This window comes from Notothenia rossii (genome assembly GCF_949606895.1).
Source record: "Notothenia rossii genome assembly, chromosome: 6".
Taxonomy (NCBI): domain Eukaryota; kingdom Metazoa; phylum Chordata; class Actinopteri; order Perciformes; family Nototheniidae; genus Notothenia; species Notothenia rossii.
The window spans coordinates 76,555,789-76,582,301 of NC_136909.1; the positions used below are offsets into that span (position 1 = coordinate 76,555,789).

Below are 26,513 nucleotides of genomic sequence, written 5' to 3' on the forward strand. Positions count from 1 at the left end.
AAGCAGCTAGGGGTCACAGGGTGAAACAAAAGAAGAGAGTCGTCCATGCAGGCTTTTTAAGCTCCATGACAGACATGTGTTTATTAAAAGCCGAACACTGTGATGGCATGTCAACCCATCCCTCGGTTAGTTGTAATGCTATAAACCACGCGCGTATTCTCTGTGGGGAAGCTGACCACATATGCATAATGTAATGGCTTTTAAGACCATGTAGACTACCAGCCAAGGCTTCCACTAGTAAACCATGACTGAATGAATAAATAAGTCAAAGCTATAATTCATATCAGGCACATAGCGACAGACCTCGTAAATATCATTGACAACTTTTTTGAAGAGGATCATAAAGTGCCTTTACTTGATATACTGTACGTTCAAAAAGCCTGTATATTTGAAGATGTCTAGTAAATTACCCAATATATGTGTTGGTATATAATGCATGGAATCACTAATGAGTAAAGCCACGGACAAAACCACAATTATTACAACAACTTATGTCCAAAAGAATGCATTTTATCCACTTGATTAAATCTCAACAGCCCTTTACAGACAAAGAGCCCTTTATATTGTGCCCTTCACCCTTTACACAACGTGTGGTGCGCCCTGCCTGCACTGTGCAATCGTAAAATCTGCAGACTATACATCTCCCTGGGGAAGTCTCTCTGGGCATCTTTTCAACGCTATCTTCTAATTATCGAGTGTTATGACTGTTTGGGGTAACATTCTCTATAACAAGGAAACACTCCATCACGCAAACAACGAATCTGAACTTTTTAAAACCTTGCTCGTAGAAATTCAAAACACTCAAGCGCTGACTTCTTCAAAGAATAATTGTGACAAACACACATTGTGCAAACATGTGAAACCCCCAAGGTCCAAAAATGATAGTATCTTTGATTTTTTTAGCTGTGTAAATAACAACTTCCTACCAACTGGTGCAACACCAACAAAACCACAATAACAGTAACTCTGACTAATGAGTGCAAAAAATCAACCAACAGCGACTCCATCCTAAATATGGACCACTCAATATCCAATATGTAATTATTGTACCAATATCAGAATAACCCAAGCGAATGAAATCCTCCTGTTTTTGTGTTTTTGTGTAAGACTATTAAACAGTATCTTCGAATGTCTTGTTTGGTTTTCTTTGAACAAAAGCCCAAAACGTTAGGAAATAAAACACAGTAAAGCATCAAAGAGAAGCAAGTATCAAACATGTTTTCTGTTGATCTATTTATTTATTAAACTATTAATTATCTTAGCTCCATCATAAACAATTCAGTATATGAATTGTCCTAAAAAGTCGTACATGTCCTGCACATTTATATATATGTTATTTGTGTTTTTTATCATAAATGTATGGCTTCTGTCTTTACCTTCATGATATCCCAATTAAATAATGCAAAATAAGTTCCAAAATAACATCTTTACAAAAATGCAATGCATTTAAACTTAACTAGTTTTGCTTTATTTGTTATAACTTACCCCCTTTGTAGATAAGCTGACGTATGAAAATCCTTTATATATGAGCGCTAGTTCAGAGATAATCCATGTAGCTTTTTATAACTACACTACCAAGTGTCCAGAATGGGTAGCAGAGATTAATGGCTTCAAATGAAATGGCCTATACCTTCCAACAGTCTTGGACACTGTCATAAGCAATAAAACAACATGCAGCAGTCTGAAAATTAGGATAAAATATATCCCCCATTCTGTCTGGCAATTAACTTTATGCATTCGCTTGGTAAGTATCCAGCATTACAGTCTGATGTCATTTGCATCCAACTTCGCCTGCTTACTCTGTTCTGAGGGACGTTGAAAGAGAAAGGTGAAGCCCCATGGCTCAACGCGTCAATACAGTGCTATAATATTCACTTTGTAGATATTTCTGTGCGAAACGGCCGTTTGAAGTTCAGCATGTCACATAAGACATTACATTGCTTTTTGAAATCACTGGACGAAGGTCTTTAATTGCTCACACCATATACTGGATGAAGGGAGAAATCCCCCTATGGATGAGTAATAACGCCTTATGCAATTCATAATTTCCTAACACATTTCAACAGATGTATCACATTTGATTCCAGCAACCATGTAGTGCACAGCCCATTAACACAGCAGAGGCACCTACATACCTCCAAACTGGATTACTTGACATCCAAGAACATGCAAATTGATTTTTCAACCTCTAATCCTTTGTAAATCTTAAACCTTGAAGGTAAATGGACTGGGATGAATTTGATCATTATGTAAGAATGAATAGAGGCTTAATAGTGATTTAAAGGGCTTAGGGTGAAGAGATTACTGTTGAGAAATGAAGGTGTAGTCTAAAGAGGAGAAGGGGGGATTCTGTTATTGAAGGGTGAACACCTGAGACAAATGAACGGAGCGACAGAATACACATTACGATTCATTCCCACTCTCACCATCCTGGAGAGACAGACTTATCAGCTGTTGGAAATAAGTTGCCCCATCAATAATACTGTCATCACATTCAGCCACTGCAATTAAACAGATGGATGATTCCATAAAATCAATTGTTACAAGAGTTACTGACTGGAATATTAACAATGAAGACAAATAAAACACATCAAAAAATGGTCACATGCCTGTTGTGTTTCGAAGGCTTTTGCCTAATGCATGATGGGATGGATCAAGCTCATCTTTAGCGCTGAATAGGATCAACCAATTGAAATTAAAACATTGACATGTTTTTATTTTTGGGATAGGTTCTAATGCTTTACTTTTAATACACTTAAAAGGTTTTATTTCTCCAAATGTAGCGGTAAGTTGCCATATACTGTAGTCATACGAAAGATTGTTGATACAAAATAATAGCGGCTTTATTGATAAAGCTTTTAAGGTCACATTTTCAAAGGACAAAGAAGATTTCTTAATGATAATTTCACTTCATTGGTTACTGGTGATTTTAATGGTTATAAATAAGATGTATCATTTGAAAGGAGAAGGGTGAGAACATCTGCCGTCAAGATATTAACACCCACGAAGTATTAACAATGTGACAAGGAACGCCTTCCATGGAGTAAAAAAACACAGCTTAGATTCCAGTATAGCAAGTATGATCAAATCCCTATACTATAAACAGCATAATTTACCACTTTTAATAATAAAATAACTGTCATTTTCTATTACATTGTTGATGGCCCTGCGACTCTGCAGCAATAGCCTGCAGTAAAGCTCATCCTTGTATACTTCAATACCACCTCAGTGAGAAACGCAATGTACAGAGGCCTTTGTCTGCCACATCGATTTATATCACTTCATTAACAAAGGCAACATTTCCTCAGAGGCCAGATGTTGTGCTGAAGCTAGGTTGTTTGAAGTCAGAGCGTTTGGCTCTCACATGGATGGCAGGTCACTGCAATCATGAATTATAAAGCTACTTCAAATAAACTATTGTTGTTCAAATAAAACCAGATTTTTCCTATACAAGGAGGAATAAAAGCAAAGTGAACAAAACATCTTCGCTCACTGCCTTAAGCCCTTGAAGGGTATTAATATGACTGGAAGTTTTGAAAATCGTGTTCCTTGAAGTAGTAAAGTTCAGCCGCATTGAGACTGATAGCAGCATACTGTTACCTCTGCAGATGGTAATACCACTGATCTGTGAACATCAAATAACGGGCATTTTAAATGGACAGAGAACAGATACTCCGTGTTACAGCTTTCAAGCAGAACAGAAAGTGTCTGACTTTATTGGACTCGTCGTGTCGAGACGTGTGTAAGTACAGTAGCAGCTTGGTTGACAAGTCATCTGAAACGGCTTTCCTAGGGTCTTCTACTCTCGCACCATTTGCTTCTTCACATAAATGAGAGTCAAGGCTGGTTCAGCAGCTAAGCTACAGCGGCCTGCTGAGCTTGGAAGTTTGCGTGTGCAGGAGGAGGGGGCTGATCAATGCAGTCGAGATTAGAAAGCTGGAGGCTAGGTTTTTCAACCCAACCAAAAGGTTTGCATCCAGTTTGCAAGGATGTTTTTCCAAACTACTTGTAAGTCTTCAGAATTTAGTTTGAAAGTGCTGAGTGGGAGGGCAGCAGATTTAGTTGCATGTAACAAACTAAAAGCTCCCTAGACTCTTTAATAAATTGCGTTTTTTCCAGTCATAAATAACATTAAACGGCTGATCTTGATAAAAAATGCTTGGGAAGGATTTCTTTCAGCCGGGCGAACTAAAAGTGTTTGAAACCTCCTGTTTTTGCATCACTATAAATCCAAAGAAGAAAGTCCAGTGTAAATCAAAGTTTGGGTTTTGAATGTGAGGCTTTTCTTACTGCAGGCAGATGGTGTAACTCATGCTGTGTGAATGAGTAATGCAGGTAGTCAGCATTAAATAGGAGACTTCTCTTCACCAAATGAAGGGGTGACTGAGCAATGGCCAAAAACAGTATATTGACAACAACGGCAGCAACAGGTATGTCTGATTCATGAAACACTAAGCTGCTGACGGTGTTGGTTTAACTTTAAAACTCACCAATCAGCTAAAGACTTGAAAATACATTTAATAAAATACAGCAGTGAATAACCGTCCAGCAGCGCTTGTCGTTTTGTGGTTGGTTGGTCGGTCCCAGAAAAATCAGACACTCCTTGGCAGCCACAGTTTTTGCCTTGGTTGCCAATTTGAAATTTGGCATGGAGGTCAAGTGTGTGTGTGGGTGTGTGTGTATGTGTGTATGTGTGTATGTGTGTGTGTGTGTGTGTGTGTGTGTGTGTGTGTGTGTGTGTGTGTGTGTGTGTGTGTGTGTGTGTGTGTGTGTGTGTGTGTGTGTGTGTGTGTGTGTGTGTGTGTGTGTGTGTGTGTGTGTGTGTGTGTGTGTGTGTGTGTGTGTGTGTGTGTGTGTGTGTAGGATTGTGTGTGTGTAGGATTGTGTAAAGGTGTGTGTTTGTATGCATGACAATAAGCAAATGGGGTGGTAACAATAGGATGTGGCCTGTCAAGTGTTGTAAGGTAGAGTGTTGGGATGCATGCATTGAAGCATATAACTATTGAAATGCAACATAAGTATGTCTTAAGTGAAAACACAAAAAAGTGCAAACACAAAGACATGTCTGCAACATAACAAATAAATAGAGTAGTAATGTAAGGTAAGGTCTCAATACCAATGTTACAGCCAAATACATTTTATCCATGGTCTCATATCAAATCATTGGCTGATTTTCATATCATTTCTGCTCCATTAGACAGCACACGGTGGAGAAGAAAAGAAATCGGGGGAGGGGGAGTGGCACAGCTGGTCTATAAAAGACACTCTGCAGGATTTCAAGGCGTAAGAGATCCTCACCACAGGAAGGCTAGGTGGCTTGGCGGAGCTCAGCTGCCAGTAGTTTGTGTGCAGTGCTGAGCTTTAAAAACCAGCCGATCTGTTTATCCATGCAACGTAGGCAATGCCACATCCTGGAATTTGTGGAGGAAAAACACATTCTTTGTCTTTGGTTTTGGTCGTGGTGATGTTATTAATATGTATTTCATGAATTTATGTATGTTTCTTCAGCAGGATATATGATGTTCACTCCCTTAAACAACACTATAGCAACTTCTCCACCCTCAGCAGCCTGTCCATCACGGCCGCCCAGGAGACTGGGGGGGGGGTGGGCGTCCGTACTGACAGCAGCAGCCTAAGGGTTGTCCGAGCATGTCAACAAGCTGCAGGAGGGCACATGCACCACAGTGTTCAGCACCAGCTGTTTGGGATGGCATGCTGAGGAGCCAGAATCAATGTTGGGGAGGTAGGCGACAATACATTGTAAAATAGGTGTTCAGGAGTAACCTTAATTTAACCATTGAGAACATCCGGTCTCCTCAAGGTGCAACATTGACAGCCGGGGGGGGACACACGTATGATTGCAGACAAAAAAGACCCCAGTGTTGATGTTTGCAGTTGGGCAAGCTGCAATCTTTGTACGAATTGTCCTGTAAATACTTTCTTAGTTATAGTATTTTCCCCCAAAGATATTGAAGTAACTGTTATTTTGTATATATTGATTGTTGTTCTCTTAGGTATGTCTTAATGTGTGCATATGTATAAATATGTCTGTTGATTGTGTGTATATATATATAGGTATATACATATTGTTATATATATTTGTATTTTTTGTCTTTGGGATTGTGGGAAACTGTATTTCGATCTCTCTGTCTGTACACACAAACTGAAAGATTGAAAATAAAGTTGACTTTGACTTCATTGAAAACTGAATACTGTGTGTATTGAACAGTTACATTTTAAAATATTGTGCAGTTTTGAAATTTGGATGTATATATTTGGGGGAGACATGGGAGAAGACATGGCAAATGTATTTTTCTCAGTAGTTTCTTGTTCATGGAACTAATTTACACATTAATCATGCCTGAAAAAATCTAGTTTGGCATTCATCTTGATGTAAGTCACATTGGTATTTTCTGCAGAATAATAAATGACGAGTGTCTGACATCCATTAGGCCGTGCTGCACATGGACTGCAGAACATACTGTGGACACTCCAATGTATACTTGTGTTGCTTTTATGCAGGCATTTTCAGAGTCCAGTTAAATCCTTGTAACTAAAACAATGTTATTCACATCTCACAATGAGCTGGAATCGAACTTCCCTCCACCTTGAAATAACCCTCGCTCTGTTTGACCTTCAACCGATTGCTAAGCCATATTGACACACAAACCTAAGAGCTGAAAATACAATAAAACATGGATTTGAGCACCCTTGAGCCAGGCATAAACATTCTGTAAGATGGAAGAGGCATTTTAAGAAGAAGCTGCTAATTAAGTGGCTCCTCGTGGTTGCTTAAGGCTGAGGAAAGGTATTTTCTCAAGCATGAAAGACCTTTGCCAAAGATGGAAAAAACGTAACAAATGCTACAAAGAGAAGGTTTGTGGTACACATGAGCAGAAATTCACCTCAGGGGAGACACAAAACATGAGCTCCCTTTTTGCCGAGAAATGGAGTCCGAAAGCAAAACATGTGTCAAACTAAATAAATAAATGAATAATGAATTACTTAAGCTCAAGGCAGTGCATTGCGGACACAGGCTGTCTATCAACAGCTTGCATTTTTGGGACAAAAACTCTTAAGAATGTCCTGGATGTTTTAGGGATCACCAGAAGAAGAGAAATTAGAGATAACACGGTGTCTTCTTCAAACACATTAGATTAGGCGCATTCACACCGGAGTAATTTTCCCCCTACTATTCCCTTCTAGTTCCGTTAGTACCCCTTATGTCGCGTTCACACCGGTTCACACCAAAAAGAGTACTTAGTGCCGGGAACTTTTACCCCAATTTTTAGTGCCTGCTGAGAGGTGGTACTCTCCTGAGGAAAAAAAAGTGCCCCAGTTATGATTGGCTGGGCGAATTGCAAACCACGCCCCGTAAAACTCTGAAATGTTTTGTAGAGCCGCCATTTTAATATCCTCGCATTAGCATTATTAACATTAGCATTCGCCCAGCACACAAACGCAGAGAGACTAACTTATGGCAACACAAAAGAAAACATAGGAGAGGTGGAGAGGTGGAGATGAGGAGGTGTCGGCGTTCGAGCGATTTACTTGGAAGGCTTCAGTACTGAAGCCAGTCCCCAACTCCGGGGACTTCCGGCCGGGGACTTCGGTTGGCATTATACGCCGTGAAGTTGTTTGCGGCCTGCCAGTAAACCCAAAGCAGAAGAAGAAGAAGTGACGTCAGCGGCTCATTTGCGTAATCTTCCCTCAGGGAACTTATTCCGGTGTGAACGCGATCGGCTCTTAGTTCCATAGGGGAACTAAGTGCTGGGAACTAAGTACGGCAAAGTACTTGGTGTGAACGCGGCTAATAAGGACACAAGTACCTTTTTACTCATCCTGATGGTTTATGCAATAAATAACACAATTTGCTGCCTGTTTTACTTATTTTAAGAATATTACTGTTACTCAAATTAAACACATAGCATCTTTAACAGCTAGATTGAGGCGAAATAGAAAAGGACAGATGTGTTCAAGGTCATGAGGGGCTGAAGCTTATACCAGCAAGCACTAGGCAACACCCAAGACAGTTTGATAGGTCTAACGCAGAATGACAAACACATTCGCAAATAAAGGTATATTACACTTTCTGATTCACCTTACTTGCATGTGCTTTGACAGTGAGATGAAACTAGAGCACCTCAGTATAACCAAAATATGCTTACCAAGTCAAATCTCCTGATCATCAAATATTGGCTAAATTTGAATATTTGTTTATGCGTATATTGGGTAGCTTCTTGATGTTCAAGTTGCTGTTCTGGCAATAAACAGAAGAGAAGTTGCATAATGCGTCAAGCTCAAATGTACAGGTGTAGAGGGCCCTAACATGTTTGACGAATTAGTTGCTGTTAGACATTCAGTTAGAACAGTCTTGCATCACCTGTTTGACAATTGGGTGATTTTCTAGGGTTTATCGAAAAATAATGTTCTTAGGCACGTTCACACCGCAGTACTTTTCCCACTTTAGTTCATCAGAACTTAGTTCATCAGAACTCTTTAGTTCTGATTAACTAAGTACAGATCGCGTTCAAACCGGAATAAGTCCCTGGGGGAGGATTAGGCAAATGAAGCCGCTGACGTCACTTCTTCTTCTTCTGCTTTGGGTTTACTGGCAGGCCGCAAACAACTTCACGGCGTATAGGCTACTGCCGCCGGGAGTCCCCGGCCGGAAGTCCCCGGAGTTGGGGACTGGCTTCAGTAGAAGCTGCTGGGACTCCCAGCAGCTTCTACTGAAGCCTTCCGAGTAAATCGCCAGAACGCCGACACCTCCTCATCTCCACCGCTCCCATGTTTTCTTTTGTGTTGCCATAAATTAGTCTCTCTGCGTTTGTGCGCTGGGCTAATGCTAATGCTAATAATGCTAATGCAAGGATAATAAAATGGCGGCTTCACAAAACCTTTTGGGAGTTTTACGGGGCGTGGTTTGCATACCGCCCAGCCAATCAGACATAGGAACCTTTTTCTCCCACGAAAGTACCTGCTCTCAGCAGGGACTGAAAACTGACGGAAAAGGGGGTAAAAAGGTTCTCATTAACTAATTTGAGTTCCGGCTCTTTTTGGTGTGAATGCGACATTTCGGAACTATATCGGAACTAAAGTGGGAAAAGTACTGCGGTGTGAACGCGGCTCTTGACTGTTATATATTATGTTCAATATGGGCCCCCATAGAATGACTTTTCATGACGTATTGGCCATGCAGACTATGGGCTATGAAGGCCTATCTAAGAGTTAACAAAGCATTAGATCAACCAAACAGACAGTGTCTTCCCACTTTAACGCAGTTGCATTTTACAAAGTCAGAATGCTGTTGAATTCAAATTGAATGCATGAAAGTGTGGATCCAAAGAGGTGATTCTTAAAATAATGTCTGAGAAGGTTTGGTATCATTATGGCTTTCTTGCAAGTTTTCTTTATCTTACGTTGGGAACATAACAACAGCCTTGTGTAGAGATAAGGCAACTGGACATGCAGTAGGTCAGCAGTAGACAGATAGAGCATTTGACCAACGCCCACCTGGAGCAAGATGCACGAATCAAAACCAGACTTGACTCCCTGCACACTAACCTTCACTTATATTTTCTTTAGATAAACATGATGTCTTGTTGGCTGATTGCTAATAAAAGGTCAAGTGAGTCTATGATTAACATCCTCTGCAACACAATAGGATAGAACTTATTTATCTAACCGTACTGGCTCCTGTAGATAAGGTGTTATAGGCCATGGCTGTTGGTGCTACGTTAGAATTCTGAATGAAGCAAACACATAAACTTATCTTTTCAGTAAGGCTTAATTGCTTAGAAAATGAGAATTTGACCTTCGGCTATAGTGACATACAAAAACCACATGAATCACTGCCTTAAAAGCAACATTATCCTTGATTTTCATGTTGACTAAAAAGCTAAATGAAACTGCAGCTAAGTTTTTGTGATAAAGGCACATATTATAAAAGGAACAATAACATCAAACCTATTCAACAGAAAATGAATAAAAAAGTAAAGTCTTGAATTGGACAGAAAAAAGTAAACATCATAGTCCTTATTAGGATTAGACGAAGAAGCTGATGTTCTGTAGGCCCACAACTCAACGACTGCTCAGATTTCACAATTTGTAAAGAAGAAAATCACAGTAAGCTGCGCTATTAAGATATGTGATTTGTTGGCAACGGGTGAAGCCGCCTGCAGTGTATAAACAAGGCAGCACTTTCTCACAGAGACAGAGTCACATTAACAAAAGGAGATATTACGTCTATTGAATACTGAATACTTCTATTGAATCAGCCCCAAAACCCTTTCTTCTCTTTCCCCAATTGATCTACTTAAATATTTTACAAATTGCCTGCTTCTTCTTATTTAGCCTGTAAGATAAGGTTGCCTATTAATGTGGTAAACCCCTTTCAAATCTCCTCATATACCTAGGGAAAGTGGTTGAGCCATTATAACTGGACTATGACAAGTTAAACAAAGACGTTTAAGCAAATTGGCCACTTTTGAAACCAGCTGGAAAATCTGTGAGCTTCTTTGTGATCACCTGGCCTGTACCTACACAGAGAAAGGGGGCTGTCACATGTCGCAGAAGTTGGAACACACACACATTAAACAATTATTAGAAGTGTGGGGTTGGACTCTGTGACATTAGGTGTGAATTATCTAAGAAGGACTATAACGTGTAATGTGTAACTGTGAAAAACTATGATGCCAAATCCTGGGGATAATACTGCTACAAAATCGATCAAAAGGAGCTTTAGATTTTAACCATCTGTTATTCTCCAAGTATTTTCTTTCTCACCAATACTTGCACGTATAAAGTATGGCAGACGAGTTAGCCTACTTTCCAACAACACCCTTCCCTCCTTACATACTCATATTCAACGTACAGTCATGAGCACTATTCTTTTTCAACAGGGGAGGAGAACCCCCCCCCCTCCCTTCATCTACTTCAGCACCACAGATAGCATGGATTTATCAATACTAAGCACAGTAAGAGTTGCTTTTGAAATGCTCTGCTGAGCGTCTGCTGGAATCATAAGCCGTGTGACAGCGATCAGCTCCGTTTGACGCGGTGCAGCTGCAACCAGTGGAGGCTTCTAACGTGAACAAACCCCAGTCAGATAACAGACCAGTGAGTCAAACAGAATAGACTCACATTATTCAATTAAACAACCCCTCTGCCCTGCACTCTCATTGCTGCTAGAGCACTGAAAATGGAGATGGTAGGTTAACAAGGGTGATACATTTAGTAGATTTTGCTAACAAGGGGCATGGCTTCTCCCTCTCAAATCGCCTCTGGAACATGAGAGGCTAAAATCAAATAAGTGCATGACCCCTGATGCTAAACTATTCCTTTAAATAAGGCAACAGTTTGAAAAGGATATAAGTATGTTTTTAGATTCCAGGTTTAGTTGTGGTTGGATGCAATGGAGGCATTTGACTGCAGCATTGTTGTCCGTGTGAAATGGGTTGGTCCTGCTGACCCTGTTTTAAATCATTAATACATCAGAGGTCTTCTTAGTCTACAGTACCTTCAGATGATGTCATCATAACATCAATTCTCACAGCTATGCCAAAGAAAGACAATGAACCTACAGTATATGTAGAACCAAATTATTGAAATGTGATAAACTGGCTCACATTCTGTCTGCACTTTATACATTCGTAATTATTATCTAAGACTAAAGGAAATACAAGAAAGACATAAATACTTTTGCTAAGCCCCAAGGCCAAAATAAATGCACCTTCGTAAACATCTTGGATCTCTGGTTTCCCCACATCAAACCCTTGAAATTGTGTGAGATGCTGCTTATAGTAATGAATCACACCTCCAAATCAGCTTCTTTCAGCTCGGAAATATTTCAAGAGTGCAATTTAAAGCAACAACATTCCAAAAAGCTCATTTGTGCTTACATCTCAAGCAGGATTGACTACAACACATCTCACTGGTCTTAAGTCTATTTAGGGACTATAAATTATTTAAACTCTGCTGCTTTACTCCTGATCAAAACAAGAAAAAGAAAGCTTTTGTCTGAACTGTACGTGGCTTCAAGAATCTTAGATGTTAAGATTGTATGTAAGTCCCTTTGCTTGTGTATACAGTGAAGCTTTAAATGGCTTACATCGAAGACCCCTATGGTTTTGAAGCCTTCAGATTTACTAACATCCTCCGCTGTATGTTGTTAGATGTCCAGAATCATAGATAAAAAAATGGGAGGTTCCCAATCTGGGTTAGCTGGAGGTTAAACACATCAGTCAATGTTGTTTTTCAACTTGTCTTTAATCTCTCCCTGTACCTATATTTAGTATTTGACAATATTACTTTAATGCTATTTTGTACTTCATTGAGTTTCTCAAGGTTCTTTTTTTGTTGCACTTTAAGTAACATTGTTTGTGTAAAGGAGGTTATAAAAATGAAATTATTATTATTATTTAACCTATCTGGTGTATAATGACTTTCACTTTTAGCCTCCAGTATCTGTGCTCATTGAGCTGCATACCTAACCTTTAGAAACAACACCCATTTCTATTTTTGAGAAAGGCATTTAGGGCAATAAGACAGCTGCATAGAAATCTATCACATCCACAGGAAATCATAGATTATGCCTAAAGCCAAAATCAGTGATTCCTTTTTTTTTTTTAAACAGCACAACTCTAGGCAGAACATTAAACTTATATTAATTATTTGTATTACTTTAAACAGCCTACCTGCCAAGTCAGCTAATCAATAAACAATGGTATATTGAGAGTAGAGAGGGAGAAAGAAAGAGGGGGGGGGCAAGGCAAGATTGAATCCCTCTGACTCGCCAGGGCATCAGCTCAGCACTCAAATATTTAATCTCCTAAAACTACTGATATAAATGAGTTAAATTACTGTGCAGGATTGGTGAGTGAACAACACTGACCCCACTGCGTCAAAACAGGTCCGTGCGTAAATCTGGGGCACATAAACTACTCACGCTGCTGTTTTGTCCGGACCAGTGCACCATCGCCTGGTTATGAGCCGTGTCCCCGGCGAGAGCAAATGTCGAACTTGTGAGCTCCAACTCCTCCAGGTCCGAGAACGAGACGTCCTCCCCGTCCTCGGCTCTGAACCCGGACCAAGCCTCCGCGCTCCTCGCACTCCGGGTTCGTCTCCAACTGGCCACATCTTTATCCTCGTTAACTGTCACATCAACGTGCTCCCCATCGTTTTCCTCGTTATGTTTTCCATCTCCGGTGCTATTTTCGGTTACGTTACCATTACAGGGGGAAGGGGCAGCCGCGGGTGAAGCACTCCCAGTGAACTCTTTCGGGTGGGAAAGTTTTTGCTTATCGTTCAAAGCGTCCTTCTGGGGACAGCTTGATTTATTTCCCCCGGAGCGAGGCTGCACTTTCGACGAACTTTCTTCGCTTGCGGTTGATTCCGCAACCGTGTGCTTTTCCTCCCCGCCGGCGTTGGGTTTGGCGCCCGGTGACCCCTCCGTAAATCCCACTAATTCTTCCGCTGATGCCTCGCCAAAATTAGTGAAATCCAGCTCCGAGAGGTCCAGGGGAAATTCTGTAATTAGCGGCAGCTGGCACGAGGGAATGCACCTTATCTCCCCTTTTGTTCCGCCCAGGATGGAAGTTAGGGTGAAGAGCCAAATCCACTTAGAGAAAAAGATAAAAACGTAGTGACCGAGACGACGCTCCATTCTACGTTAATTCCGACTTCAGGCGTGTTAAAAACATGTCATTTTCACTCTTGAGCGTGAGTCTGTCATCACCTGGTAAAGTGGAGTCCGGGAATGCACTGTGGGGAGGTGCAGCAGCGCGCGGACAAGTGTTCCCAAGTACTGATGCAAACGATGCATCAGAGGAGGAGCTGGAGGCTGAATTCTGGACGAGAGGGGAGAGGGGCCCATACCCTCGCATCCTCATCTCAACCTGGATGAAAAAAGCAGCAACTTGGCGTACCATTAATTCAGTTATATTTCTGTAGAGGCACGGTTACCCCCTGGGGGGTTTTATTCTGTTTTTGATCAGCAGTGTGCCAGATATTCCACTGTGCAATCTTTGACTGGATCATCATCTTGTAGGTAATTATGCATTGGAATATCTGAAAGGTATTCTAATGCTCCCTGAGGAAAAGTCTAGAAACATTATTGGGTGTGCCTCTGCCTGTCTTTGTGTAGAAATGCTCTTGTCAGGAGCTCTACAGGAGATACAACGAGGCTTTGCATTTTCCATTAGCACAGGCCTTGGTAATCAATTAACGGGATGCCTGTGTTCACTGTCAATTACTCCATGCAGGTAATGACTCTGTTGTGGCCCCTCTGCAAAATGGCTTCGAAATTGTTTCACTTAGGCTGCACTCCTGTATTATCCAAACAACTCAGCTGAGTGGAGAAAATGCCTACCCACCAAAATACTGTTTTTTGAGTCCTTTCCTCAGATTGATATTGGGGGTTTTGACATAGAATACCGAGAAGCATTCAAACAAAAGAAGAGATTATTAATCAACCCTATGTCTGTATGTATCTAAGCACAGGAACATGCAGCGTCCATGGCAATAACCGAGAACCCATTATACTGTAACCACGCAGACACCCCGGAATATAATGTTATATTTCCTCATACTTTGGGATTTGTTCCAGGCAGCTAATGGTAAACCATTAGGAGAACTAGAGCCTGTCCAAACCCCGTGATTAGATTCTATTTCTAGGCAACATTTAGTCAATAGGATGAGGATGCTGTTGACTGGTGACTGATGCCGAAGAGACTCCCTATATTGAGCTGTGTTCTCCACATCGCTCTGAGCTGCGACGTGATCCTGTTCCACACACGGGTCAACTGCACAGAGATGTCTTTCATTGGCAGCCATTAGTGATGCAGTGAGCAAGAGCTGTCTCAATCTGTTTCAGTTAGCTCCCACCAGACAAGGGGAAACCAGTCTATAATGCAGATTGATGGCTGACTGAGAATTTCAATCATGTAGAACATTGACTAAAAAGCTCAAGTCTTGAGTGTAATGCAAACCTAATGCACAGTTAAACTATTACAATTCAGACGACGTCTCAGAAAGTAGTGCCTGTGAGTGTGGCTGGACTTGAGCGACTGTTTCTATGTATTTTTGACTTGCTGTTTGTCTGGGATACATCTGCAACGACATTGTGAGGTGATCATTATGGATTCTTGCCTGACCTGTCTGCTGAGTTTAGTAACGGATGGTTGTGTGCACATGTTGGGTTTGTGTATGCCTCGTTTTTTTTACATTTGGTCATGTTTTGCTTGTAATACTTCTGTGTGAAAAGTAGAGATGGGTGCAACTACAGGTTGGATGAATATTGATTAATATAGTGATTTGTGTTCTCAATCAACCAATGAATTGTTTAAATGTCAGAAATAAATGAAAAAGACCCATCTCAATTTCCCAAAGGAGGAAGGAGCCTGTGACATTTTGAAATTATTTGCTATATTGGAAAACAGCCCACAAACCAAAGATGTTGAATTTACAATGATCAGTGAACAGCCGGAAATTGTAAAATTGTTTTAACTGGAACTAAAGCATGTTTACATATGTGCGCCTTAAAAATATTGAAACAATGATTTGGCTATTAAAATGTTGTAGACTAATCAAGTTTTAGATCTTGGAATTTCAGTTCAAGCTCTGGATAAGAGTGATACTGTTGCTTTTATCTTCATTTTTTTTTTACTTTTTGTTTACAATTCTGAATTTATCTGACAGAGCTGAGATCAAACCCCATACATTGCTGTTGACATGGCATGAGCTGTAAGTTACCATATTATGCTTCTCTTTTTTGTTTCTAATATACTTTATTTGAAGGCACACTGGGAGGGTGCAGCTATGTAAATTTCATATGTGCAAAAATCAATAATATATTTTTCAATAACTAAAGTGATTGGGGTAAAAAATAAAAAGCATACATTTTGAAAAATGTAGAAATCACGTTCAAACCAAATATGTAGGCAAATGAAGTCAAGTAGAGTTTGGGAGGTTCTTCTTTAAAACTAACCCTCCACAGAGAATCTTTTTGACTTGTTTACTGACTTTAAATGTCCCTGTGCAGGGCGACAGACTTCAGGACTGATGGCTTATAGCACATTTGTGTGCACAACATGGCAGCTGAGTGGAATCATTGTCTTTCGACAGACAAGATTGCTGCTTTGCTGCCTGTCACACGGACTGAATACAAACTGCGTCATGCTCCCTGAGCTCATACTTCTACGATGGAAACAGCAGACAGTGTGAAAAGCACACAAAGGAACAAGACGGCAGCATTCTGTGTTGTTGGATTATTCTTAATACTTTTTTAATTAAATAGAATTCAGTGGAAGAAGAAAAGAGCACTGTGTAAAGCCCATCTCTGAAATACGAACTTTTCCACCAATGTCTCCTTTTTTGAACTGTTCTAATGAATCTGATGTTCATAACAGGAACAAAATGGAGTAAAGACAATCAGGACATTAGCCATGCACAGAACATTGTCTCGCCCTTCCGCTCCGACTAAAAAGCTAACATCTGCAGTGCTGCACAGAGTGTATAAGGAGCAATGTGTGACAAAAGACACACACGGTTGCCATGGAAAATTGGTCTCTCTTTTAAACATTCAATAATAATGTTCACCTAATCCTCCTCTCTAACAAGGAAATGGAAATAAGTGTGAAGTGTCTGCAAGTTTTTGCCTTCATTAAGATGTGTTACAGAAACACGTGCTAAGCTTGAAGGTGTTGAGGTATCTTTAGACACCCGAGACAATTAGTGCTGAACACCTCTGGGGGCACGAGGAGAGAAAAGCTCCTTTTCAAATAATGATTTCAATTACATTATTGAGAGATATTGAGAAATGCAATACAGGCTGCAGGTTAAGTGCTCTGACCCCAGTAAAAAGCTGCGGGATTTATCTTTTTGAAACCACAGATCCTTCAGATTTATTTTCGATTATGTGATACAAACTTTATAGTATGTGTTGTCAGTAAGGTAAAATAGTGAAATTATATTCTGCTGCTCACAGATGTGTACAGTTATAAATATATCCTGTAGTTTTACAGTTCTATAACACTGTCCTTCTCTACTTTACTTAACTTTGTGCTTATTTTATTATACAGTAGATGCAGCTTTAATTCATTTACCTACAGCTCTTGCGTATAAAGTCTGATTCATAACCATCATTTATTCAGCACAGATTTAGTAATTGGTGGGGTGGACTTTCCAATTAAAGTACCTCCTTAACATCATGTTAATCTTCTTTTTTTAATAGTTTTGCTCAAAGGTGGGGTAGGTCATTTTGGAGAAACCAGCTCGAGTGCGCTAGAATTTGAAAATACATAATTGGAAAAAATCTGCTACTTCCTTACAGAGCCCCTCCTCCAACACACACGAATGCGCACATGACCAATGAGGGCACGAGATAAATTTGTGCACAGATGGAAGGCTGACAGGCAGGTAGGCCATCCGGTTATTTTAGCCGGGCCGGCTCAGATGATTGGTCGTGCTTTTTACAGCGCCACGGCTTCCACAGATGACATTTTTTTATGTATTTATTGTCAAAGCATTTAATATATTCATTGCTATCAGGATGTTAAGAGCATTCCATGGAATATAACAAAAAGTGTATCTGAAATAAATTACATACCCCACCTTTAACCTTCAGAATGTGCCTCTTTGCAGTACACGAGAACAGCAACAGCAGTCTTATATAAATCACACAGCTTTACATTAATTCACATTTTAAAAAGCTAATTCCTCAAACAATTTGAGGAATGTATAAGAAATAGTTTTTTTAACAGCGACAGGGTTTACATTTTTCCTTATTTCTCTCCAACTTTAGCTGAATTACAAATTGGTGTGATGGTTCTGAGAGAATAATCAACATGAGTTGTTTGTGAGATTAGAATAAATTAAAGTAGAGTTTAGGGCACGAGGAATTAATCTTTTTCAATATTAGCAGAATATTTGCTAAAATCTACCAATATGTATTTAGAATTTTCAAAAGTGCTTATGGTTGTTAAATTGGTCTTAAATGGTTCCTGTATACATATTTACAGTAAAACAGTGTAGTATTAAAACTACACAGCGATAAAACGCAATCTCAACTGATTCTGGTTTGATAGCCAAATAAATTCTCTGAAATGTGGACACTAAAAAGCACTTGGCACAAAGGTATTCATTATTCACAGCAACAGTACTTGGATATTGAAAATGTGTTTACATTCACTTTTGATAGCACTGTCAACAAGCTCAAATCCATTAACCCTAGCTATACAGCAGGCACACACCCACTTGTATGTTTTCAGACTGTCAAGGCAGTGTTAGATAACCAGTGTCAGTGGGGTGCTGAGTCAATATTCTCAATTATAAAACATGGTATAATGGATCGTTTGGTTGTGCATATGTGGATGAAAAGTATGTTGTGCAACATTATGTATGCAGAGAATAAAATGAAAAGCTTGTTAAGTAAAATAAACTACAATAAAGTGCTCTGGAGTAGATTTCATATTCATTAGTCCCCACCCCAGAACATGACTTCTTTGATTTGATTTTCCACTACTGTACATGTCATTAATTCTGCTCTCTTGGAAATGATATTCTTAAAAGCCACCAGGCTTGAATAAAATAAATACAACCATAATTTGTGTTTGAGCCCATCTGTTCCTTCTATTTAAATACAAAAGCCCATCTCTATAACTAATATCCCACTCATCTGCACCCTAAGATCTTTCCTTTCAATGTGTCTTGTCCTAATATGTTGTTTCAATATGTCAATGCTTTTGAGATTCTTTTTAGTGGCCCTGTACAACAGAGTCGGATAGAGTGCTTATACTGATAGCTTTCTCTGTGTGAGTGAACTTTGTTGTTCTACAAACTGAATTATTTGGTGCCCCAAATAAAAGCTAGAAAATAATTTGTCAGGAAATGCTTCTAGACTTGAGGTAAAGTTAACAGGTTTGCAGAAAATGGCCCTATTTCTATTGTTATTTATAAAAATGGACACCTTGGGAAATGATGGCAAGGTGATTTATCCTTTCATTTGATTAGGAAATGTGATTCCTGAGAGATGCCTTTAGTTGGTCAGAAGAAACCCAGAGAGTGCAAAAATGAAAATAAATCTCAACCTGTTGGAGAAATGTTATTAATATCTGAGAGAAATATTGGCACAGCGGGCCAAAGTTCTGCCGAAGTAGGTTGTAATTAAAACTTTCAGAAATCCATCGTGTCCACTTAAAGGCTGTGTGGTAGTGACAGAAGTCTGAGCACCCTGCTGAAGGTTTCCTCATTAAAGTGTTGTCGATATTTCCTTTTGAGCGACTCACTTCAGAGGTTATTAGCAGTTTGCAACTGGAGAGGGAAAACCTTGAAATCTTAAGTAATAATTACGCAATTAGAATTGTTTAAAGGACCCGGATAAACAGTTGGAAAATGTTCTTTGATCATGTTAAAAAATATTCAGCTGGCCGTGTCAAACTATTTTCAGCGCTTTCGGGGATACGGTTTTATATCAACTCATCATTAGCCCACACCAGCACAACCATGACGCACAGCCTTGTAGTTATCAATTATAGATGTACCCATTCAAACTGTTTCTTCAATTTACAAATGACAAGAGTCTTAAAACCCTTTGCTCTTTGGCACAATGGATAACTGAAAAATACCAAAAAATAATTGTGATGTAACATGCATATTTATCGGATGCAAATCCATCAATTCCATTTCCTATCCATCTATATATATATATATATATATATATATATATATATATATATATATATATATATATATATATATATGTCTATCTGTCTGTCTGTCTATCTATCTATCTATTTATCTATCTATCTATCTATCCATCTATATATATATATATATATATATATATATATATATATATATATATGTCTATCTGTCTGTCTGTCTATCTATCTATCTATCTATCTATCCATCTATATGTCTATCTATCTATATGTCTATCTGTCTATCTGAGGAATTCTCTGACAATCCAAAAAGTCCTCCAAGCAGCAGTGTATTTGTTCTTGCCAAAATGTTGTCCATGCACGATATAAAGACACACAGAATAGCTTTGTATCTGAAACCAACTATTGGCCTGGTCTGTGCTTTATAAAAACATAATAATTGGTACAAAAATAAATACTATTTATAATGTGACATTGTTGTTAAGCTTTGGTTAGTTCTAGTTTGGGTGAAAATAAGTGTCTTAAAGGTGGGGTAGGTAATTCACTTCCGAAACACTTTTTGTTATATTCCATGGAATGCGCTTAACATCCCGATAGCAATGAATACATTAATTGCTTTGACAACAAATACATTAAAAAATTCATCTGTGGAAGCCGTATTATGCATTCATTATGCTGCGCTCACACCGGACGCGTTGCGAATATTCGCTTCGATCTAATCGCTCGAGTTTCACCGCGGCTGCCAGCTGTGTTGACTCGCATCATTCAAACAAGACGCGCTGGCTCGGGAGCTACAACTACAACAAAATGAACATATTTTACCGTGATTAAATTGTAATGCACGTTTCTAAATGATGCCGACGTAACAACATACTGATACCGGTTAGTAAAAACCATGAATTAATGCTTGACAAGTCTGCAGACAAGACGGCAGGCGAAAAACCTTTTAAAATGCTTGTTTTCTGAATGGAGATTGGGTCGACCAGGCTAAGCTAACGTTGAAAAAATTGAACTCTCGCGTTTGTCGCGGCAGAGTTCAATCGCCTCAATCGCGTCGCGTCCACCGCTTCATGCTCGCCGTCGGAGCAAATTCGCATCTGTCCGCGTCTCTGAATTGACTTTACATCCGATTTGAACGCAGCGGTGGGGTAGGTAATTCACTTCAGAAACACTTTTTGTTATATTCCATTAATTGCTTTGACAATAAATACATACAAAACTATCATCTGTGGAAGCCGTAGCGCTGTAAAAAGCTAGATATTGATATGGGGCTGGATCTCTCAAACTGCCATGGCCAGGCTTATGGCAACGCATCCAACATGAAAATATAATGGGCTGCAAGCTCATCTCAAGAAAAGCAACCCACTCATACATTACATTCTGTGCGCAGCACACTCCTTGAATTTGGTTGGTGTCAACTGTGTTGAAAATAGTTGTCGTGAAGCAAGCCAGTTTTTTGATATACTTCAAGGACTTTATGCTTTTTGCTCTGCTTACACACCGATGGAATAAACTGTTCACTGGAAACGTCACACTGACGCTAAAATCTCTCTCCTGTACAAGATGGAGCTGCACAGGAGACTCCACAAGAGCTCTTTGTGAGAATTACACTGCAATAATACCTCATTCACACCAACGCAACTCTGGTTCAAGCTCCGTGCTAGAGCTTTTCAGGTTCAGAACCGGTTCTTCGGTTTAGCTCCGGCTCTTTTCACACAGCCCAGAGTCAGACTGGTGCTGCGTCATTGCGTCATCGTTTGCGTCATGACGTAACCGTTTGTGTACCTGCTTCATAAAGCCAAACCGCGCGGAAACCCCTCACAGCTGACACCCACAACAACAACAATGGCCGATTGTGCTCCAGCTTCCTATGTACCTCTTCGGAAGGCCAGATTCCCAATAGGTAGCTGGTCTCTTCAGTGGACCACTGCTGCTTGTTAAGTTTCTCCATCGTTGTGTACAAACTGGATAAAACGCGTGTTTTTTGATGTTGTTCAGGAGTTGATCCCGCCCCTGCCCCTGCCCCTGCCCCTGCCCCTGCCCCTGCCCCGCCTTGATGTAAGCGTGACGTATGCAGTGCTTTTGCTCTAGCCGGACAATTTTTTGTTGCTTGAAACGAACCGGATTCCGGAGCTAAGAGGCTGCTCCGCTGTGGGGTGAACAGGAAAACCCGGTGCTTTTCAAGCTCCAGCTCCGAACCGGCCCTGAAACACCATTGGTGTGAATGAGGTATTAGAGGGGCTTTACAAATTTTGGCGGCTGATAACACAGAGCGTCAGGACACACGGCGAGAGGCCTCCGCTTTGTGTGGCAAATTTGTAAAACTAGAGACTGCTCTGCTGATAATATGACGAGACAGTGGAGCAGGAGGTGGCATTGACTGGCAGGAGCTGATCCAGTTTAGGGCTTTTGTCAGCACAGAGCCAGATAAAACTCCTGCAAACAGACTGCAGGTGGTGCTTAAACATGGACTACAGACACCATTCCCCAATGTTTTTGTTGCGCACAGGATTTTTCTCACACTGCCTGTAACCACCTGCGAGGGTGATAGGTCCTTTTCACAGCTTAAACGCATCAAAAATGAACTTAGGACAACCATGGCTCAGAAGAGACTTTCAGCCCTTTCTTTGATGGCCATCGAGTCTGATCTTGTGAGGGATCTGGATTTTGATGACCTAATCACAGACTTTTCAAAGAGAAAGTCAAGGAAGAAACACTAAAAGTTAAGATCCACTGTCTCTCATACACACTCATTCTCTCTCTCTCTCTCTCTCTCTCTCACACACACACACACACTCACACACACACACACTCACTCACTCACACACACACACACACACACACACACACACACACACACACACACACACACACACACACACACACACACACACTCACACACACACACACACACTCACACACACACACTCACACACACACACACACACACACACACACACACACACACACACACACACACACACACACACACACACACTATCTTCCATCACATACTGTATACTGATCACTTAGTTGAGCAACCACATCATTTCACTACATATTTTACTTTTGTAACTCTCAATGTTTGTAAACAATACTTGTACAGCCAGCCAGTCATGTTTTGGCATTAAGTGGGGTGCTGTTCTGAGGTTTTGAGTGATATTACCTAGGTCTTCATGAGCCATACACTGTCTTGGGATCTTATCCATTGTATCTTTGTCTTGGGATTTTTGAATAAAAGGGCAAAAGGCTAGACCTACTTTGGTTGAACTATGTGGCTGTGTCCCTACTGTTGACAAATAGGTGTGCGATTTGACATGCCAGATTGACTGAAAATTCTAAATATTGGTCATGTTGGTAGGATTGGGTAGGCGTGGTGTTACTTCTTGGTACGTGGGTTGGGGGGGGGGCATGAGCGCTCAGTGCCCAGGGGCACCTGGAGGTACTAATCCGGCCTTGCTGCCGGCTGTATACTTGCATCATTCAAACAAGAAGCGCTGGCTCGGGAGCTACAACTACAACAAAATGAACATATTTTAACATGATTAAATTGTAATACACGTTTCTAAATGACCAGGCTAAGCTAACGTTGTATATGCTCATTCCACACTCATAACAACGGCCTACAGACATAAATAAACCAGTACTGTATGTGTGTTGTACTTGTTTAACTTCTGTCCTGTTTCTGAACAGATGAGGAGCTGTGATCTATGTGTGTTAACTGCTAACAGCTAACGGCTGATGTTTTCTGGTTGAACGTCAGTGACGGCAGGCTGAGATCCTCACCGCTGATTGGCTTCCGCGAGAACGCGTCACGTGAATTTGACGCTAGAGTTGAACAAATTGAACTCTCGCGTTTGACGCAGCACCGTTCAATTGCCTCAATCGCGTGATTCGGGCCGCGTCCACCACTTTATGCTCGCCGTCGGACCGAATTCGCGTCTGTCCACGTCTCTGCATTGACTTTACATGTAATCGCGCCGCCCCCAAACATCGCATCGCGTCCGATGTGAACGCAGCATAAGGAAGTCTGAAGGAAGGGGCCGATTTTTTTCGGCTGCGTACTTTCAAATTCTAGTGCACTCGAGCTGATTTCTCCATTCTTACCTACCCTACCTTTAATGTTAAGTGGCTTTTGTTGTCTTGGTAATAATAATAATAACCGCATTGTTAAGGTTATGGGTTGATTTAATAACAAACAACATTGACTGTCGTAATGACGTCTTATTCCTCTAAACTTTGTTTACACAACTTTTGGTAGCAGCTAAGCTTTGGACGCAACATGCTGTTCTCATATTATCTAACTTAAATTAGTCATCGACACATGAGAAAAATAGGTCATTTACATATAGAAAGAAACTTTAAGACACAGATAACTAACTTCACAGGCTAGCCATGTTACCAATAATGAGGTCAGTACAGCCTTTCTCTACTAGTCTTAAAGGCCATGGCAAATAAAAGAAATGTGCACAATAACGAAGGAGCGAGGGTTGAATGGGAACTCCCACACGGTGCATCAGTAATTCACAAAGTGAAATATTTCATCTTGCAGAAGACCCCTCTTATTTTCAGGAATGTCATTTTTTGAGTCGTATGAAGGAGCTGGAGAGAGACATCCTTTCCAACATCAATTATTAACCATAGCTTATATCACAACCTCGTAGATCAAAACACTAAGCTTGTACGATACTAGAGGGCATCTCATATATTTAGCGCTGTCAGAGAAACACAAACCTAAAGACAGAAAGGTTAGGCGTTTGAAATCTGACGCAAACTCACAAGTCTTTGTATTTTCCCTGACAGGTACACGAATATGGCACAGGAACACTGTAGGGTATGAGTCTATCTTTGTACTTCTCCATCAGGGGCAGACGATTTTGCGCTACCACAGAATAGGGTTCCTGTGAAAATGAATATTTTATGATATTGCTACCAGGCTATGATTGGTAGCATAAGAGTAGATTTGCATTCCAAACTGCCTGTTGTGCAAAAAATTCATCATTACTAATCTTAGAGAAGTGTTAATGTAACAAGCAGTCCAAAAACACGTAGAGTTTTTTTATTGTCTCCCCTGAGGTTTTAAACCACTAGCAGGTAAAAATATTTACCCTTGGTTAAAAGCCTACCATTCCCTTACTCATTAGAGACACATTAAGCATTGGGGAGACAATTTCAGTGTATGCTGCTTTATTCTGTACTGCCAGTGAGGAAAAAAAGGCCTATCCTCTCCTTGTGGCTGCTTTTAATAATGATGAGATATAGTTGCCATAGCGCCCCTTATAATATATTTTCAGCTGACAAAAAAAATGTAATTTTAGAATTTTTTATCTCATCTCTTGGCAGCTTCCCATTGGTAATTAGGCATCTCAGATTCTACCAAGCAGATCTGCTCGGTTTTAAGCCTTTTTGCAAAACAAAAGACATTAGAGGTAAAATGAATAATGTAGAGTCTTTTCACAGTAAAAAGTCTGGACACTTGCCTCAAGGGGGGGCTGCGTCACTCCCCCAGCCCCCGTAACCTATATTTGTTTGAGTTTAGTTTTAACGGCCCAGCGGGGAGCTGAGCTTTCCAATACAGCGAGTTTGCAACATTAAAACAGATGATTCATCTCTGTCCCTGTGCTGTGATGCGTAAATGTGATATAGTATGTTTACCCATGGAAACATACTTCTGAAGTTTTTTTTAATGTATTTTTATATGAGTTTGGGTGCCGTTACAAATATAGAAAATGCTTTGTAACACAAACCGGGAGAAACAACGCCTATGCATTCGTATTTGTTCGAAAGTCTAAAGCAAAAATAGCCTCGCTGCCTTTGCATTCCCAAGCCTACTCCATCCTGATCCAAAAAACCTGTCACTCTCCACCTTGTGACACAAACAAACTGGAACCACCACAGGTACTCGATGCTGATTTGCATTTTGTATCAAGTTATTTGGTCCTACGCCAGCACAAGCATAAAAAGCTCGCCTCCCCTGATATGGAGGTCCTGAATGAAACTGTAGGCTGGGTGGGGGCTCTTTATACAGAGAGCTCATTAGTTGGAGAGACCTGTGTGCATTGTTCCAAGTCTGCAGAGTCAGCTAGGGAGCCACTCATCACTCCCGCACAATCGAGACCCCTGCACATCTGGTCTGGCAGCTTCAGGGTGACCTCACGCTCACACAGACACACACATGCACATGCAAATCATGGCAGAGAAGGGAACATAAACATTCACCAGCGCACAAAGAGCACCGGGATACCTGAATGCATAATCTCCTGGCTAAACATGCATGCATTGTGTAGACAGAGCTCTGAGGATGAACAGCATTGTAATATAAAAGATTGAACGCACATTCTGCCCCCGTGCACACACACACCTGCACACAAGCACTGGCCTGTATCGCTTGGGATTTACTGGCCATTTTACACCGAGCTGAGGTGGCCACCTCCAGCGCTGACCCTGCACTGCAGCTCTGCTCAGGGACGCAGGTACAGCAATTGGAAGCACTTTCCCAAGAATCCCCAAGCACAAAAAGTAACAGTGCCTTTGTCAATCTCCGCTTATGAAGGTTTTAATTTAGTGGCTTGAAGGTCTAAAATGCACAGCTACTTTCATATAGTTCAGTCCCTTTACTGCTATTCCCGGTTCTCAATTATACAGCGAGCGATCCGCACTGCAGCATGCTATACCAAACTGTGGCTAGAACTGTGTGTGCTCATACCTACAATGCTTTGGCATTATAAATCTCTGAAAGGAAGTCATCAGCATGCAGGTGACTGTCACGAACCGCATACGAATAAAGAGAAATTGAAATAAATCTATTCCACAGCAAGGGAGAGGGCATGCCTCCATTGAGAGCATGTCAGT

At 40.6% G+C, this 26,513-nt stretch overlaps 1 protein-coding gene across 1 annotated transcript in view; it reads right to left on the reverse strand.

Annotated features, from left to right (window-relative positions):
- The window catches only part of LOC307043492 (VPS10 domain-containing receptor SorCS1-like), a 43,223-nt gene extending 29,474 nt beyond the window's left edge, over window positions 1-13,749 (reverse strand). Inside the window, exon 1 of the mRNA XM_079687977.1 lies at window positions 12,950-13,749. Within this exon, the coding sequence (XP_079544103.1) occupies window positions 12,950-13,666 (717 nt within the window). The 5' untranslated portion in view covers window positions 13,667-13,749. The remainder of the gene's footprint in view (window positions 1-12,949) is intronic.
- Window positions 13,750-26,513: the final 12,764 nt, after the last annotated feature.